The 14,363-nt window shown below is 48.4% G+C and overlaps 1 protein-coding gene across 3 annotated transcripts in view; it reads left to right on the forward strand.

The window, feature by feature from the left end:
* The window catches only part of LOC146813651 (phosphofurin acidic cluster sorting protein 2-like), a 1,059,532-nt gene that overhangs the window by 802,414 nt on the left and 242,755 nt on the right, over positions 1-14,363 (forward strand). For all 3 annotated transcript variants that reach the window (XM_085610139.1, XM_085610140.1, XM_085610141.1), the window contains 3 exons: positions 4,266-4,398; positions 4,782-4,886; positions 11,865-11,971. In XM_085610139.1, coding sequence (XP_085466265.1) covers positions 4,266-4,398; positions 4,782-4,886; positions 11,865-11,971 — 345 coding nt within the window. The remainder of the gene's footprint in view (positions 1-4,265; positions 4,399-4,781; positions 4,887-11,864; positions 11,972-14,363) is intronic.

A 14,363-nucleotide genomic window follows, 5' to 3' on the forward strand; every position in this document is an offset into this window, starting at 1 on the left:
GTCGGGATACAACGAGATCTCCATTCCCTCATGTTTCAGAGCCCCCAGCTCGCGAGCCTTTCTGAGGGCCGCATCTCGGTCCCTGTAATTCAATAGCTTGGCAATAATGGGCCTCGGCTGAGCGCCTGGCGGTGGTGATGGGGCTAAGGATCTGTGTGCTCTTTCCACTATGAAGACATCAGAGAAGTTTCCCCTGCCCATTAGAGTGATCAGCAGCTGTTCTACATACCGCCCCATGGGACCTGCATTTGTTTTTTCTTTTACGGCCAGCAAGCGTATGTTATTTCTGCGGGATCTCGCCTCTAAATCTTCTGCTTTCGCCGTTAACGCTGCCAGTTGTTTATCCATCTTTGTCTGTTTGGTTTCCAGTTGGTTATGAGTATCTTCAGTTTCAGATATTCGGAGTTCAGCCATATCTATTCTCTCCGTATGGCGGTCCATGCGTTCAGACATACGGTCCATCTTGTACATGAGGGAGTCGATCTTCCCATCGATATTTGTGAGGGCAGCTTGGATAGAGGAAAACATGGTCTGCACATCGCCGCTTGTGATATTGCTGGCAGGTGCCATCGCCTACGTCAATGCCTGTTGCTCTTCGGTGTTGGTTTCTGTTGCCTTTTTTGACTGATCGAAATTGAGCTTGGGCTGGTTCCTGTCTGGTTTGCCCATATTTTGACTTCCGTGTGCTATTTGCGCTCAGTGTGCTCTATTTGTCTTCAGCCTCGACACTGGTCACGTGGCCGCAATTCTCTACGGTATGGGGTGTCATCTCCCACTGCGGGCCGAATCCAAGATGGTTACCCAATGGACGCAGGCACGGACCTTAAACACCTCTTGTCTCGCGATCAGTAGAGGCAGTCTACTCAGCGATGAAGATCACCCCGACCTAGCCATTGGCGTTTTATATCCGATATTGCAGGGGTACTCGCCTTCAGGCAGGAGGTGATTTGCCAACAGTCGTGTACTTCAATGCGGCCCAACAGCTCTTCGTAAAGCACCCAACCTCAGGTCTGCAGTTATGACCTGGCTGCTGGTTGGCCCATTTGTGGAGGTGTATAGTGCCCCGCTTTTTTCCTAGCCAGCTCACAATCGTGAGATCAGAGCGTCTCCAGCAGCCGTTTACCACACGCGCTACTCTACTCCTGGGGTGAAAAAACAGTCCATGTGGGAATATTCTGATTAACTAGGCCAGCTCATTAAATAAGGTCTTTGTGAGTCCCAGTCCCTGCAGTTTCTTGCGCAGTATTGTGTGTGGGCCGCAATGTATACCCTGGGCAGAAGTGTCCGATCTCCGAGCCACTCACCAGACGGATGTTGCAAAAAGACCGCCACAAGGCCAATGCGCAATGGCGGCGGTACGGTGCGATGACGTCTTATAGTCTTTCCCTTTCTCTCGCCACCGCCAATGGCACCAACTCCGCTCCTCAGGGGCCGCGGGGTCTCCGCTGCAGCTGGCAGTCGCTTCAGGTCGCTAGCGACATTACTTTCCACCAGGCCCGTCGGCTGCTCGATTTCGCTGGCGTGCGTGCTCAGCTTTCACTTTCTCTCCTCCAGGCCCCAGTTTCGACTTGTTTCTTTTTTTGGCAGCAGGAGATTTCAGGGCCACGGAGCGGTATGATGGAAAGGCCGGAGGTGTCCGGCATACAATCCGACTCGGTACTATGCTCCTTGTGTGCATATTATTTGGCGTATTTCTTGGCGTCCGAGAGGAGCTCGCTCACAATGCGGCCATCTCTCAGGTCGGCTAGCTCCTCCCCCCATCCCTGCACACAGTTACTAGACACTACTGCCTGGATAGTCAACTCCGAAGGGAGGGTACTTTACCCGTTCGGTTCTCCAGGACTTTCTGGTTTGATCTTGGTTCGCAGCTCCTCCTGTGGGGATGGTATTGCTGGAGTATGTATGTATGTATGCATAGGATTTATAGAGTGCAGTATTTATTCTAAGGTAAGGAATCTACAACTAACAGTCTCTATCAGATGAACAAGTTAGTTATCTTCGATAATGATGTATCTGGTAGACATATGTTAGGTGTAGATTCCTCACTGCCCCGCCCATCCTCCCTGCTCTGCAAACTGATTTCTAGGGATAGGGACTCTCCTAAAAAGCCGTAGTTTTGACGCACCAGTGGTCATTGTCTTTCATGGCTCTGTGTTTCTGGCGTGGAACGTTGTGTTAAGAACTGATGTCAGAGCGATGGATGGTGTCTGTGTAGGTCCTGTGACGTCATCTCGGTGCCCACGACGCCGGTGATGGCCGCGGAGCCGACCGGTGACACGTAGGGGTATTGCTGAAGAAAAAATCTCCGGATGAATTCTAACGCTTGGGGGAAATTCTAAGATAAGGAATCTACAACTAACATATGTCTCTACCAGATACACCGTTACCGAAGGAAAGAAACTTGTTCTCCTATGATGTATCGTCTAGTAAATAGTACGTTGTCATAGGCACCAAGAAAAAATGCTGAATAGTCACTGACTTATTTTGTGTAGCATTTGCTGCAAAAGGCTGATGGTTAAAACATACGGTTTACAATGACGTCCAGATTATGGACCCCTGGAAGGATGAAAGTGAGGCAAGTCACACAAAATGATACCAGTGACTGGCGGGTGGCATGCGGATTGATGCAGTACGCATGTCTACTCTCAGAGCTGTGCTTGTAAGCTTTATGCTGCAGACAGTGCACCACTACAATGCTTGGCCATAGTCTACTTTCGGGGCGACCACACAACATTACACATTCATAACACCACAACACTGCTCTTGATGTTTGCAGTCTCAGAACTGGAGTGTTTGGGGCTTCCTTAACACATGGCTCTGTGGGATTTAATAAAGAAACTCTGCCAGCTGGGAGGAAGGATCTGTGTGCCAGCTGGGAGGAAGGATCTGTGTGCCAGCTGGGAGGAAGGATCTGTGTGCCAGCAAGCTGGGAGGAAGGATCTGTGTGCCAGCTGGGAGGAAGGATCTGTGTGCCAGCTGGGAGGAAGGATCTATGTGCCAGCTGGGAGGAAGGATCTGTGTGCCAGCTGGGAGGGAGGATCTGTGTGCCAACTGGGAGGAAGGATCGGTGTGCCAGCTGGGAGGAAGGATCTGTGTGCCAGCTGGGAGGAAGGATCTGTGTGCCAGCAAGCTGGGAGGAAGGATCTGTGTGCCAGCTGGGAGGAAGGATCTGTGTGCCAGCAAGTTGGGAGGAAGGATCTGTGTGCCAGCTGGGCGGGAGGATCTGTGTGTCAGCTGGGAGGAAGGATCTGTGTGCTAGCTGGGAGGAAGGATCTGTGTGCCAGCAGCAGCCAGAGGTCAACACTGCTGCTGAGGATGGCCGGGATAGCGATGTCCTCATCAATCAATCAATCAATCAATCAATCAATCATGGCATTTGTAAAGAGCACTACACACCCGCGAGGGTCTCAAGGCGCTATCAGATGCTTCAAGTCCTCAAGGCCAGTGGGGGTGTCATTAAAAGGAACAACTTAAGAGAGGCAGCAAGCAGCACACCCCCTCTCTGGACAGAGTCCTATCATAAGTGCTGTAAGATTCAGCCAGGTTAGCTGCTGCGCAAAGGAAAAGGGATTAGCGTAGGGGTCCGAACTGAGAATAGACATGCTCACCTTAATATCTTAGATCTGTCCAGCTGTGCTGTCTAGAGACAAGGCTAGTAGGTCCAGATGTTGACTTGATGTTTATCATTCAATTCCGACTGTAGTTCACATATTGGCCTCAGCACCGGCTGACTCGAATAAGGTAACAAGGCCATGTTGTTAACCTGACTCTCTCATCACTCAGTGATCAGAAAGATGCTTTGTGAGCCCTGTCTTCTACTGTCACACAGCTTTTGTATTAACCGGATTTAGAAAATAATAATTTCAATTCCATAAAAAAACTTTCTTTTTTCAGAGGTATTGTAATATGTATTTGATGATTCTTGCAAATGTTTCTGTGTACTTCCCATTAGTGTTTGCCGTTTGCCCCGACTGTTCGTATCCTTAAATCTTCCCTCTAACTCCCCTTAGGTTCTCTTTGGGTCATTAATGCTGGTGTGAAATTGCTCTCAGTATGATGTACCATGTGTGTAGTCCTGGCGACTGCTTGAGGTAGTGTTGAGCACAGCACCCCTTAACATACTTATCAAATCATTTTTTGTACATGGATGGTATGCATGTTTTGGGCTCGTCCAGCACCTTGCCGTCAGCAGCTCTGGGCTTTCTTTGGGTCTCGATTCTGCATGCAGGGCTGATTCTATCTCTGACCCCACCCTTTGTTTACAGCAAAATGGAGTACAAGCAGCTCCGCCGGCCTCGGAGTACGTCCATGAAGGACCGTCACACGTCCAAAATGCAGAGTGATCGAGGGAGCAGCTTGGAAAGTGAAAGCTCGCCTGATTCCCGCCAAAATAGTCAGGTTTGTTGCCTCTGGATCAGCTTCTTGCCACAGTGTCCTGCTGGAAAGCCCCTCTCCACTCTCCATAACCCTAGAGATTGACCTCACTGCAGGTATGTGCCCAACGAATCCTGCTCCAGCCTGTTCTGCTCCTGACTCCTCAGACCTCTCAAGGAGAGGACACTACCCGAGGGAGCCCAAGTGGTCCCTTTAATGACACTGGCTGGCACTGCACTCATCCATTCAGCTAATCAACGCGTCCCATCTTCAGCTCTTAAGTGGCAGAGTTTGCACATCACCAGCGCTGTCTGTATAGCAGGTCCATGCTGAGGGGGTACAGAGAGGGCATGGCGGGTGTCCTTCCCAGATCACAAGTTCACCGTCCCTCTTGTTTGTGTGTTTAGGTCCCTCGAAAGTCTGTGTACGATCAGCTCAACCAGATCCTCGTGTCTGACGAGCAGCTTCCTGAAAGCATCATCCTCGTCAGCGTCACCGAGTGGCAAGGACAGGTGAGCATCATCGACAGGTGAGCATCATCCTCGTCAGCGTCAACGAGTGGCAAGGACAGGTGAGCATCATCGACAGGTGAGCATCATCGACAGGGGAGCATCATCCTCATCAGCGTCACCGAGTGGCAAGGACAGGTGAGCATCATCGACAGGTGAGCATCATCCTCGTCAGCGTCACCGAGTGACAAGGACAGGTGAGCATCATCGACAGGTGAGCATCATCCTCGTCAGCGTCACCGAGTGGCAAGGACAGGTGAGCATCATCCTCGTCAGCGTCACCGAGTGGCAAGGACAGGTGAGCATCATCCTCGTCAGCGTCACCGAGTGGCAAGGACAGGTGAGCATCATCGACAGGTGAGCATCATCCTCGTCAGCGTTACCGAGTGGCAAGGACAGGTGGCATCATCCTCGTCAGCGTTACCGAGTGGCAAGGACAGGTGGCATCATCGACAGGTGAGCATCATCGACAGGTGAGCAACATCCTCGTCAGCGTCACCGAGTGGCAAGGAAAGGTGAGCATCATCGACAGGTGAGCATCATCGACAGGTGAGCATCATCCTCCTCAGCGTACCGAGTGGCAAGGACAGGTGAGCTGTCAACTTTTGTTAGGAGAGGCACACACTATTAGAACTAACTCAACTTATTTTCTTTCAGAGTGTAAATTTATACTATGTAAAACAATGCGTGCTGCAGGGGAGGCAAAAAACAGTCGATAATGCCGGTGATGCACAACAAAATTAAGGGTCAATGAGACCCAACCTCTGCGCACTATAACAAATGGTATATATACCTGAACAATAAAGTTTTGTTATCACAATATTATTGTTTTTCTTTACAAACACTAAATCCACTGGAGACTCAAAAGTTAGTCCAGTATATTTACACATATACATTCAATTTTAATTCAGAGAATGTCCATAAATTCAACGTTTCATTCCAACTCCGAGAGGTGTATGAATAGTTCGTAAATTATCTTGCTGCCCAATGCATTTCGAGCCTGAGGTGGCTCTTCTTCAGGGGCCAATTCTAAAACATAAACAAAAGAATATGCTATACAGGAGTAGTACTAACATCATTAGTATCAAAGCAGCATTATTATAATACATAGAAAATGATTATGGATTGTAGATATCTTTTAAGAACGACATTAAAGTTGATAGAAACCCTCCACCTGAGTGTGACGCTGCTCTTAGTGTGTTGTTTATCTCGAGTTCGAAAAAATTACTAAATCATATAAGGTCGCATCCCGAGTTTAAAATAACTATTTCAAAACACCCAGTGTAATCCTCCAATGTGATAATAAAGGCATGAGTGGCAATACCTTCTCTTTCATGCGTATGTACGCCAATAGCCACACTCAGGTGGAGGGTTTTCTATCAACTTTAATGTCGTTCTTAAAAGATATCTACGATCCATAATCATTTTCTATGTATTATAATAATGCTGCTTTGATACTAATGATGTTAGTACTACTCCTGTATAGCATATTCTTTCGTTTATGTTTTAGAATTGGCCCCTGAAGAAGAGCCACCTCAGGCTCGAAATGCATTGGGCAGCAAGATAATTTACGAACTATTCATACACCTCTCGGAGTTGGAATGAAACGTTGAATCTATGGACATTCTCTGAATTAAAATTGAATGTCTATGTGTAAATATACTGGACTAACTTTTGAGTCTCCAGTGGATTTAGTGTTTTTGAGATGTAAAGAAAAACAATAATATTGTGATGATAACAAAACATTATTGTTCAGGTATATATACCATTTGTTATAGTGCGCAGAGGTTGGGTCTCATTGACCCTTAATTTTGAAGGACAGGTGAGCATCATCGACAAGTGAGCATCATCCTCGTCAGTGTAGGAAAGTAGGATCTGCTTCACATGGGTACCCCCACTTTTTGCTGGTGTTTCACTGTTTTTCGACCTTAGTCTGACTGTGGCCCTGCTAATCAGGACCACATCCAAGCTGCTTCCTCTCTGAAATGGTTTGCATGTACATTAGGTACATATCTAATTGGATTCTGGAGTGCCTTATAAGCCCCTAGTATATGGTATACTATGTACCTAGGGCATAGGTACCTCAGAGGCCTACCAGGGGCAGCAGCATGTATTATGCCACCCCTGGGAAGCACTCCAAAATGACACCACAGGTCTGCTACTGCAGCCTGGGTAAGGGTGTGCTTGCACCCCTTACAGTGGTATAGGCTACCTATATCACTACCTTATACAGACACATATAAACCTATAAGCCACTCCTATGGCAGGTCTTGACAATCCTGAAGGCAGAGTACTTGGTTTTATGTGAAAGGGTGCCCAAGCATGAGCTCAGCCCCTCTGCAGCATTCAGAAACACTTCCTTATGGCTGTTCTGTGATACAGCCATACCATATACTCATAAGTGCATTATAACCTTGCGGTAAATGCTAACTTTGGAATGGCTGCATCTAAACATGTCATGTTTGGTGTCCAAAACGCTTTGGAATACTAACCGCCCTCCCCCCCGCCAGTCCTGGTGGCGGGGGGTAGCATTCCACCCTTCTAGAGGGAGAGACATGTTCACACTGGCTAAACCCGGTTAAAACTTTCCAAAGCCCTGGCATCACAAAATGGATGCCACAGACTCGGGTCTGGCCTCCTGCTGCTGAGGGAAACTCCGGCAGGGGAGGCCTGGACAATAGGTTTCCTGTCACAGGGAGGTGTAAACACCTCCCCAGACAGGCAGATGTGTATTGGGGCAGGGTGGGTGCATTCAGAGAATGCTTTTGAGACACTGCCTGGGGCACACAAGGTGTCCCTGTGCATAGCCCAGTTCAAACCGGTTGCAGGGGCACTCAGCCCCTGCTCTGGCGCGCAACTGGACAAAAGGTAAGGGGTGTAACCACCCCGACCCCAGGCCCACCCATAGGTGGAGCCTTAGAGTTAGTCCATCCCCTAAACTTAGTATAAGTATAGGAATCCAGTCCCTAGGACTTTAGATTACCCTGGACGAACCTCTGCAACATATATCCTGGACCTTCGACTTTCTATCACAACTAGAAGACGGAAGAAATCTTCCTTGGGGTCAAGGAGTGACTCCCCTTGCTTGGCAGGCACCAAAGAAGCAACAGACCAGTCTGCAATTCCGAAGCTCCCGCCAGACGCCGAAGCCTCTGCATCCCCAGAGGTGGATTTCCAGACTTCCCCGAGGCTACCCTGAGTCCACAGCAAAGCTGAGGCCCGTGGCTATTGTGGGTGACGTGGAACCGTGACCCCTGGACACCGTGAACTTTTGCAGCAACACTATCTTCCTGGTCATCCTTGAAGTTGTGCTTTGGGATCCGAGAAGCCCCAGGCTTGAGCTCCTCCTGCACCGAAGATTGTTGGCCTCCACTCCACGAGTGACCCGTGGGCCAACTTCAAGTGCGACCGTTCGAGGCTCCTTCGCGATCACTAGCCCGTTGGCTAGCAGGTCCCCACGAAGGCAACTCCTTTTCTAATTGGGCGTTCCTGGTTGCTCCAGACGTGCCCTGACTTACCCTCCCTGGGTGAGTCCCTCAGACCTTGCTGGTCTGCACCGCAGTCCTTTCTCTGAATTCCTGTGACTTCCCGTTGCCAAGGCTTGTTGGGGTCCATTCTGGTCGCCGACACCGCAGCACTCGACAGACTTTGTGGGACAGCACGAATCCGGCTCGTGGACTTCGCCGACACCTCCTGGAACTCGTGGCTGAAGACTCAAGACACCCATCAATTCACCTGAAGCACCTGACATCTGTGAGCATTGGTCCATCCTGCCCTAGGTCACTGGCAAGAGACCCAGACTCTGTCCCCTCTGCTTTCAGGTTCCTTACATCCTAGATCCAGGCTTGGATCTCCTCGGACACTTCTCCTCTTCACGGCAGAAGCAGTTCTTTGCAGGCTTCCATTGGAATCGACGACGCGACCCAACACCCAAAAGACACCTATGCACCTGGCTTCAAGTCCAAAAGGGTTTGGTCCTGACTCGATTAGAAGTGTCCCTAATCTTTAAAATTCCAACCGCGACATTGCCCATAGAAGATAATAGGAACCCCCGGTTTTGTTTTCACACTGCATACAGCTCCTGTGGGTCCCCTGTGTCACTACCTTGGGTGGCTCCTTGGGGTCCCAGTGATTCTAGAGGCAATAGGCCTAGGGCCTATTCCAGTCGTGGTTCTTATACCACTTTTTTGGTATATGGTTTGGTACGCCCCTACGGCCCAAACGTGTATTTGTGCTCTTACTGATGCTTGATCACTTGTAACTTTAGTACTTCGAACTCCAGTCTCATAAAGAGACTAGAAGGGTGTGTGGTAACCTAAATACATATATTTTAAATATATACCTGGTGTGGTTGTCCTTTCATTTGATCATTCAAGAGATTATAGACTGGTAAAACAATTTGCTTTACATTCCTTCAAGACTTAGCCTGAAGGCTGCTCTCCATAGCTACCACTAGGATAGCTTTCACATAAGGTTGTCTTTAACCATTCACCATAAGGGGTCGTTTGGACTGATACAAGGTGCCCACTAGAACTAGTGGCCAGCATATATAAGGCCACCTTCTCACATTGGTGTGCAGCATGTGGGATTCCAGCTTGCTATTGTTTTACCAGATAATCTCAATTGAATTGATCAACTGAAAACCACTAAAGGTACCTGAGGTACATATAATATCAAGTTTAGCTACGGTAAGTTCTACTGAACTTAGAGTTGTGTGTTAAGGGATAGCACACCCTTTCTACAACTCAAGAGAGTTTAGTAGGCCACACTAGTATAGGTAGTGCAATACACCACACCACATTAGTAATGTCTAACCAGCCAGGAACCAGTGGGTCCCTACCAGGAACCAGTGAGCTCCTTCCCTATAAATATGAGGATCTCTCCTTTGCTCAGCTTAGGGCCTTATGTACCATTAGGAAGCTGAAGACAGGCAAAAGTCCATCCACCCAGCATCTCATAAAGATACTGAAACTGGATGATATCACAGGTCCTAGTGGGCCTGTAGATGGAAACAGTGTGGGTGGGGCAGCACCTGAGGGTGGGTCCAGGGGTGGCAACTCCCCTGACCCTAACTCTAATGCTGACCAGACTGGTGACAATGACCAGACTCTGGTGAACATAGACCTCCAGGATGAGGATGATGACAATAATGCCACTTCCTTCCTTGATCCTGGTAGGCCTGAACACAAGGCTAGAAGGGATAGATCTCTGTCAAGGGGATCTATTCAGTCTAACTCCTCTATAGGAACCTCTGTTTCTTCTCACAGAGGGAGGGAAACCTCCCAGAAGAGGAGAGAGAGACTGCTGAAGTATGAGCAAGACAAGTTCAACCTCAGAAAGCAGCAGATGGCCTTAGATAGGGAAGCCCCTGAGCTCTACAGAGCTAGTAAAAAGGAGGGACTAGAGTCCCTTGGTGGCCTAGTCAGAGTACCAACTCAGGCTGTGCTTGTCAGTGATGGGGGAATGGATTTGTCCCCCTTTGTGAGCCCCAGTAACCTGGGCAAATACAGACAGCAGCCTTTAATTAATGGAGTAGAAGCTTGGGCATTCAGGGACACAGGAGCAAGTGTCACAATGGTGACAAAAGATCTTGTGGATCCTGGCCAGATTATACTTGGTGAAATGTACCAAGTGACTAATGCTAGCAATGTCAGAACAGACCATTCTCTGGCAGTTGTTAACTTCTCCTGGGGAGGGGTAACTGGCCTTAAGAAGGTTGTGGTAAGTGCGGACCTACCAGTACAGTGCTTGCTTGGCAATGATCTGGAAAATTCAGCTTGGGCTGAAGTGGAGCTCAGGACACATTCAGAAATGTTAGGGATCCCTGCACATGTCTTTGCTGTGACTAGGTCACAGGCAAAAATGTCAAAAGCTGCACAGGCCCTGGATTCTGGAATAATGGACCAGGTGCCTCACAAGAGGAGGAGCAGTAGGTTTAAGGCAGAGCCTTCCCACCTGTCTCAGGATACTGATCAGTCTCCTCAGGCAGATGATCTGGAGCCTGAAGAAGGAGCTGTCCCAGAGGAGATTGAACCTGACCAGGTTGAGTTCTTGGGGACAGGGGACCCTTCCAGGTCTGATCTGAGCCAGGAGCAGAAAACCTTCCCCTCTCTTGAAACCCTCAGACAGCAAGCTGCTGATGAGGCTGCTGGGAACCTAGTGGCACCCGTAAAGTTTATTGGGACGATGGACTCCTTTACTCAGAGAGAAGAGACCCCAAGCCTGGTGCATCCAGGAGGTTGGTTATACCTCTGAAGTTTAGGGGTTTCCTATTGAGACTAGCCCATGATATTCCCCTAGCAGGACACTTAGGCCAGAACAAGACTTGGGACAGAATTGTTCCTCACTTTCACTGGCCACACATGTCTGAAGACACAGAGTAGTTTTGTCGCCCCTGTGTAACCTGCCAAGCCAGTGGCAAAGCATGGTGGCACTACAAAGGATCCCCTGATACCACTACCTGTGGTGGGGGTTCCCTTAGAGAGGGATGGGATTGACATTGTTTGTCCCATGGATCCTCAAACAGCATCTGGGCACAGATTTATACTGGTGGTAGTTGATCATGCCACCAGGTATCCAGAAGCTACTCCCCTAAGGACCACTACAGCACCTGTAGTGGCAAGAGCTCTCTTGAGTGTGTTCTCAAGAGTAGGTTTTCCAAGGGAGGTAATATTTGACAGAGGTGCAAACTTTATGTCAAGTTACTTAACTGCTATGTGGAAGGAGTGTGGAGTGAATTATAAATTCACCACACCCTATCACCCACAATGCAATGGTTTAGTTGAAAGGTTCAGATCACAGGAGCAGAGGTCCGGGGCTGTGTCACGGTGTAGCCTAGGGGCTGTTATTCCTATATTTGGTCTATCTTCTACCGTATGTCCAGATCACAGGAGCAGAGGTCCAGGGCTTAGCCTGCTCCGCGAGACCACTGGTTGTTGCAAAGTCGGTGATGGGCACTAACACAGCGTCTTCTGTTTGCAGTATCTGTGGGACCTGCTGAAGGAGCAGCAACAGCCGATCGTGTCCACGTGCTCCCCAGCTGATGTCCAGGCCGCCTTCAGCACCATCGTCACCCGCATACAAAGATTGTAAGTACTGATGCATCGCTTGGCGCTGTCAGTAGGTATGTGTCCAGGTGTGTACGCATGGCTGATGCTTGCATGGTGCATGCAGAAAAGGAACAGGCATGTTTCTGCATGTGTCTATAGACAGTCCGTGGAGAGTAGGTGCAGGAGTATATGCACGCAGGTCATGACTGGGTGTGCTGGAACATCACCCCTCTGACTTTCAAATGCTGTGCTTTTTATGTTAGTATACTGTCCTCCCATCACCAGTACTTCCCCTGCTCCCACTTATAACAGCAGTGCTGACCCTTTCTCTCCATGAGTATCGTTACAGCTTCTATACCAGTACTGCCTACCCTGAACAGTAGTACTGTGTGAGTCAAGAGCGGTACTGTTCTGATGGATACCTCTAGCCTTTTAAATCCCTGCATGCCTGGATCTGGAAACCTTTTTGCAATTGTTTTCACCGGTCTCCAATGGCTTTGTCTCGCCCCAGGAAGTGCTACAAATCGCTTGCCTGTTCCCGCTGTAAGTCCTGGTCCAGGTTTTCTGTCCTCTGTTATGCCTAAGACAAAGTCTAAGAACACATTTCTGCACACTTACAAGACTCCAGACAGGAGTCTGTTCCCTATTGCTCCTGCCCCACATTGGAATTGCACAGTAAGCTCACAAATGAAGCACGGAAGGTGTTGGAACTACAGTTGTCAGCTGTGGAAACGAAAGCTGATTTGCGTACAAAAGTCTTGCAGTCTACCCCTACAACTGCAAGGCCTTTTCTACCGGTCAGTGAATCTCTACCAGACCCTTAGGGCAGCTTGAATGAAACCATGTTCGGCGCCACATATAAGTCGCCTTATCGTTAGGTGTCATAGGCCTGCTCCTGGTAATCTCGCTTGTTTGTTAATGCAGCACTCCTCGATGGACAGTTTCAGACTTCAGCCAGCAAGGTGAACATAAAATCCTTCCCTATACTCTCCGACAGAGAATCAATGACTGTGTGGGGCGTGCTATGGACACTATGTGGTGATTCGCCATCTCGCTTGGATGTGCACCACAGGTTTATCTTAGTACTTGCAGACTTCCATTATAACTCTACCTTTTGATGGCTCCAGGCTGTATGGCCCCTGTTACTGAGTGCCCTAGAAATGTGGGAGAGGGTCAGGCTATTTTGGAGCCACAGTTCTTCAACACCTTTATGCGGGAGGACACATGTTCGATGCTCATTTTGCCCAGGTCTTCTTCCCTATAGATCCTGGAGAGTAAATAGTGCCCTTAGATAGCAGGGCGCATAATTCCCCTGGTCCCCCAGGTTGTAACATGTTTTGTGTATTTCCGAAGCTGACGCGATGGTCGCGGCCATTTTCACCGGTCGGAGGTGCACATATTCCCGTACTTTGATGACTAGCTGTTGAATGTGGCTCGACACAGTTGCAGACCAGTAGCGGACAACCGTCTTGCTGCTATCCTCCCTGGCCTTCCCCATCAATGAGCTGGAATCCCTACTTCGGCAGCGCGAAGTATTTACTTTATAGGAGCCCTTCTTGACATAGTGGTGTTCAAAGCTTTTACTTTATAGGAGCCATTCTAGACATAGTGGCGTTCAAAGCTTTTACTTTATAGGAGCCATTCTAGACATAGTGGCGTTCAAAGCTTTTACTTTATAGGATCCATTCTAGACATAGTGGCGTTCAAAGCTTTTACTTTATAGGAGCCATTCTAGACATAGTGGCGTTCAAAGCTTTTACTGTATAGGATCAATTCTAGACATAGTGGCGTTCAAAGCTTTTACTGTATAGGATCCATTCTAGACATAGTGGCGTTCAACGCTTTTACTTTATAGGATCCATTCTAGACATAGTGGCGTTCAACGCTTTTACTTTATAGGATCCATTCTAGACATAGTGGCGTTCACCGCTTTTACTTTATAGAAGCCATTCTAGACATAGTGGCGTTCAACGCTTCTACTTTATAGGAGGCGTTCTAGACATAGTGGCGTTCAACGCTTTTACTTTAGAGGAGCAATTCTAGACATAGTGGTGTTCAACGCTTTTACTTTATAAGAGCCATAGTGGTGTTCAAAGCTTTTACTTTATAGGAGCCATTCCAGACATAGTGGCGTTCAAAGCTTTTACTTTATAGGAGCCGTTCCAGACATAGTGGCGTTCAACGCTTTTACTTTATAGGATCCATTCTAGACATAGTGGCGTTCAAAGCTTTTACTTTATAGGAGCCATTCTAGACATAGTGGCACTCAAAGCTTTTACTTTATAGGATCCATTCTAGACATAGTGGCGTTCAACGCTTTTACTTTATAGGATCCATTCTAGACATAGTGGCGTTCAACGCTTTTACTTTACAGAAGCCATTCTAGACATAGTGGCGTTCAACGCTTCTACTTTATAGGAGGCGTTCTAGA

This window comes from Triturus cristatus, chromosome 6 (genome assembly GCF_964204655.1).
Source record: "Triturus cristatus chromosome 6, aTriCri1.1, whole genome shotgun sequence".
Taxonomy (NCBI): domain Eukaryota; kingdom Metazoa; phylum Chordata; class Amphibia; order Caudata; family Salamandridae; genus Triturus; species Triturus cristatus.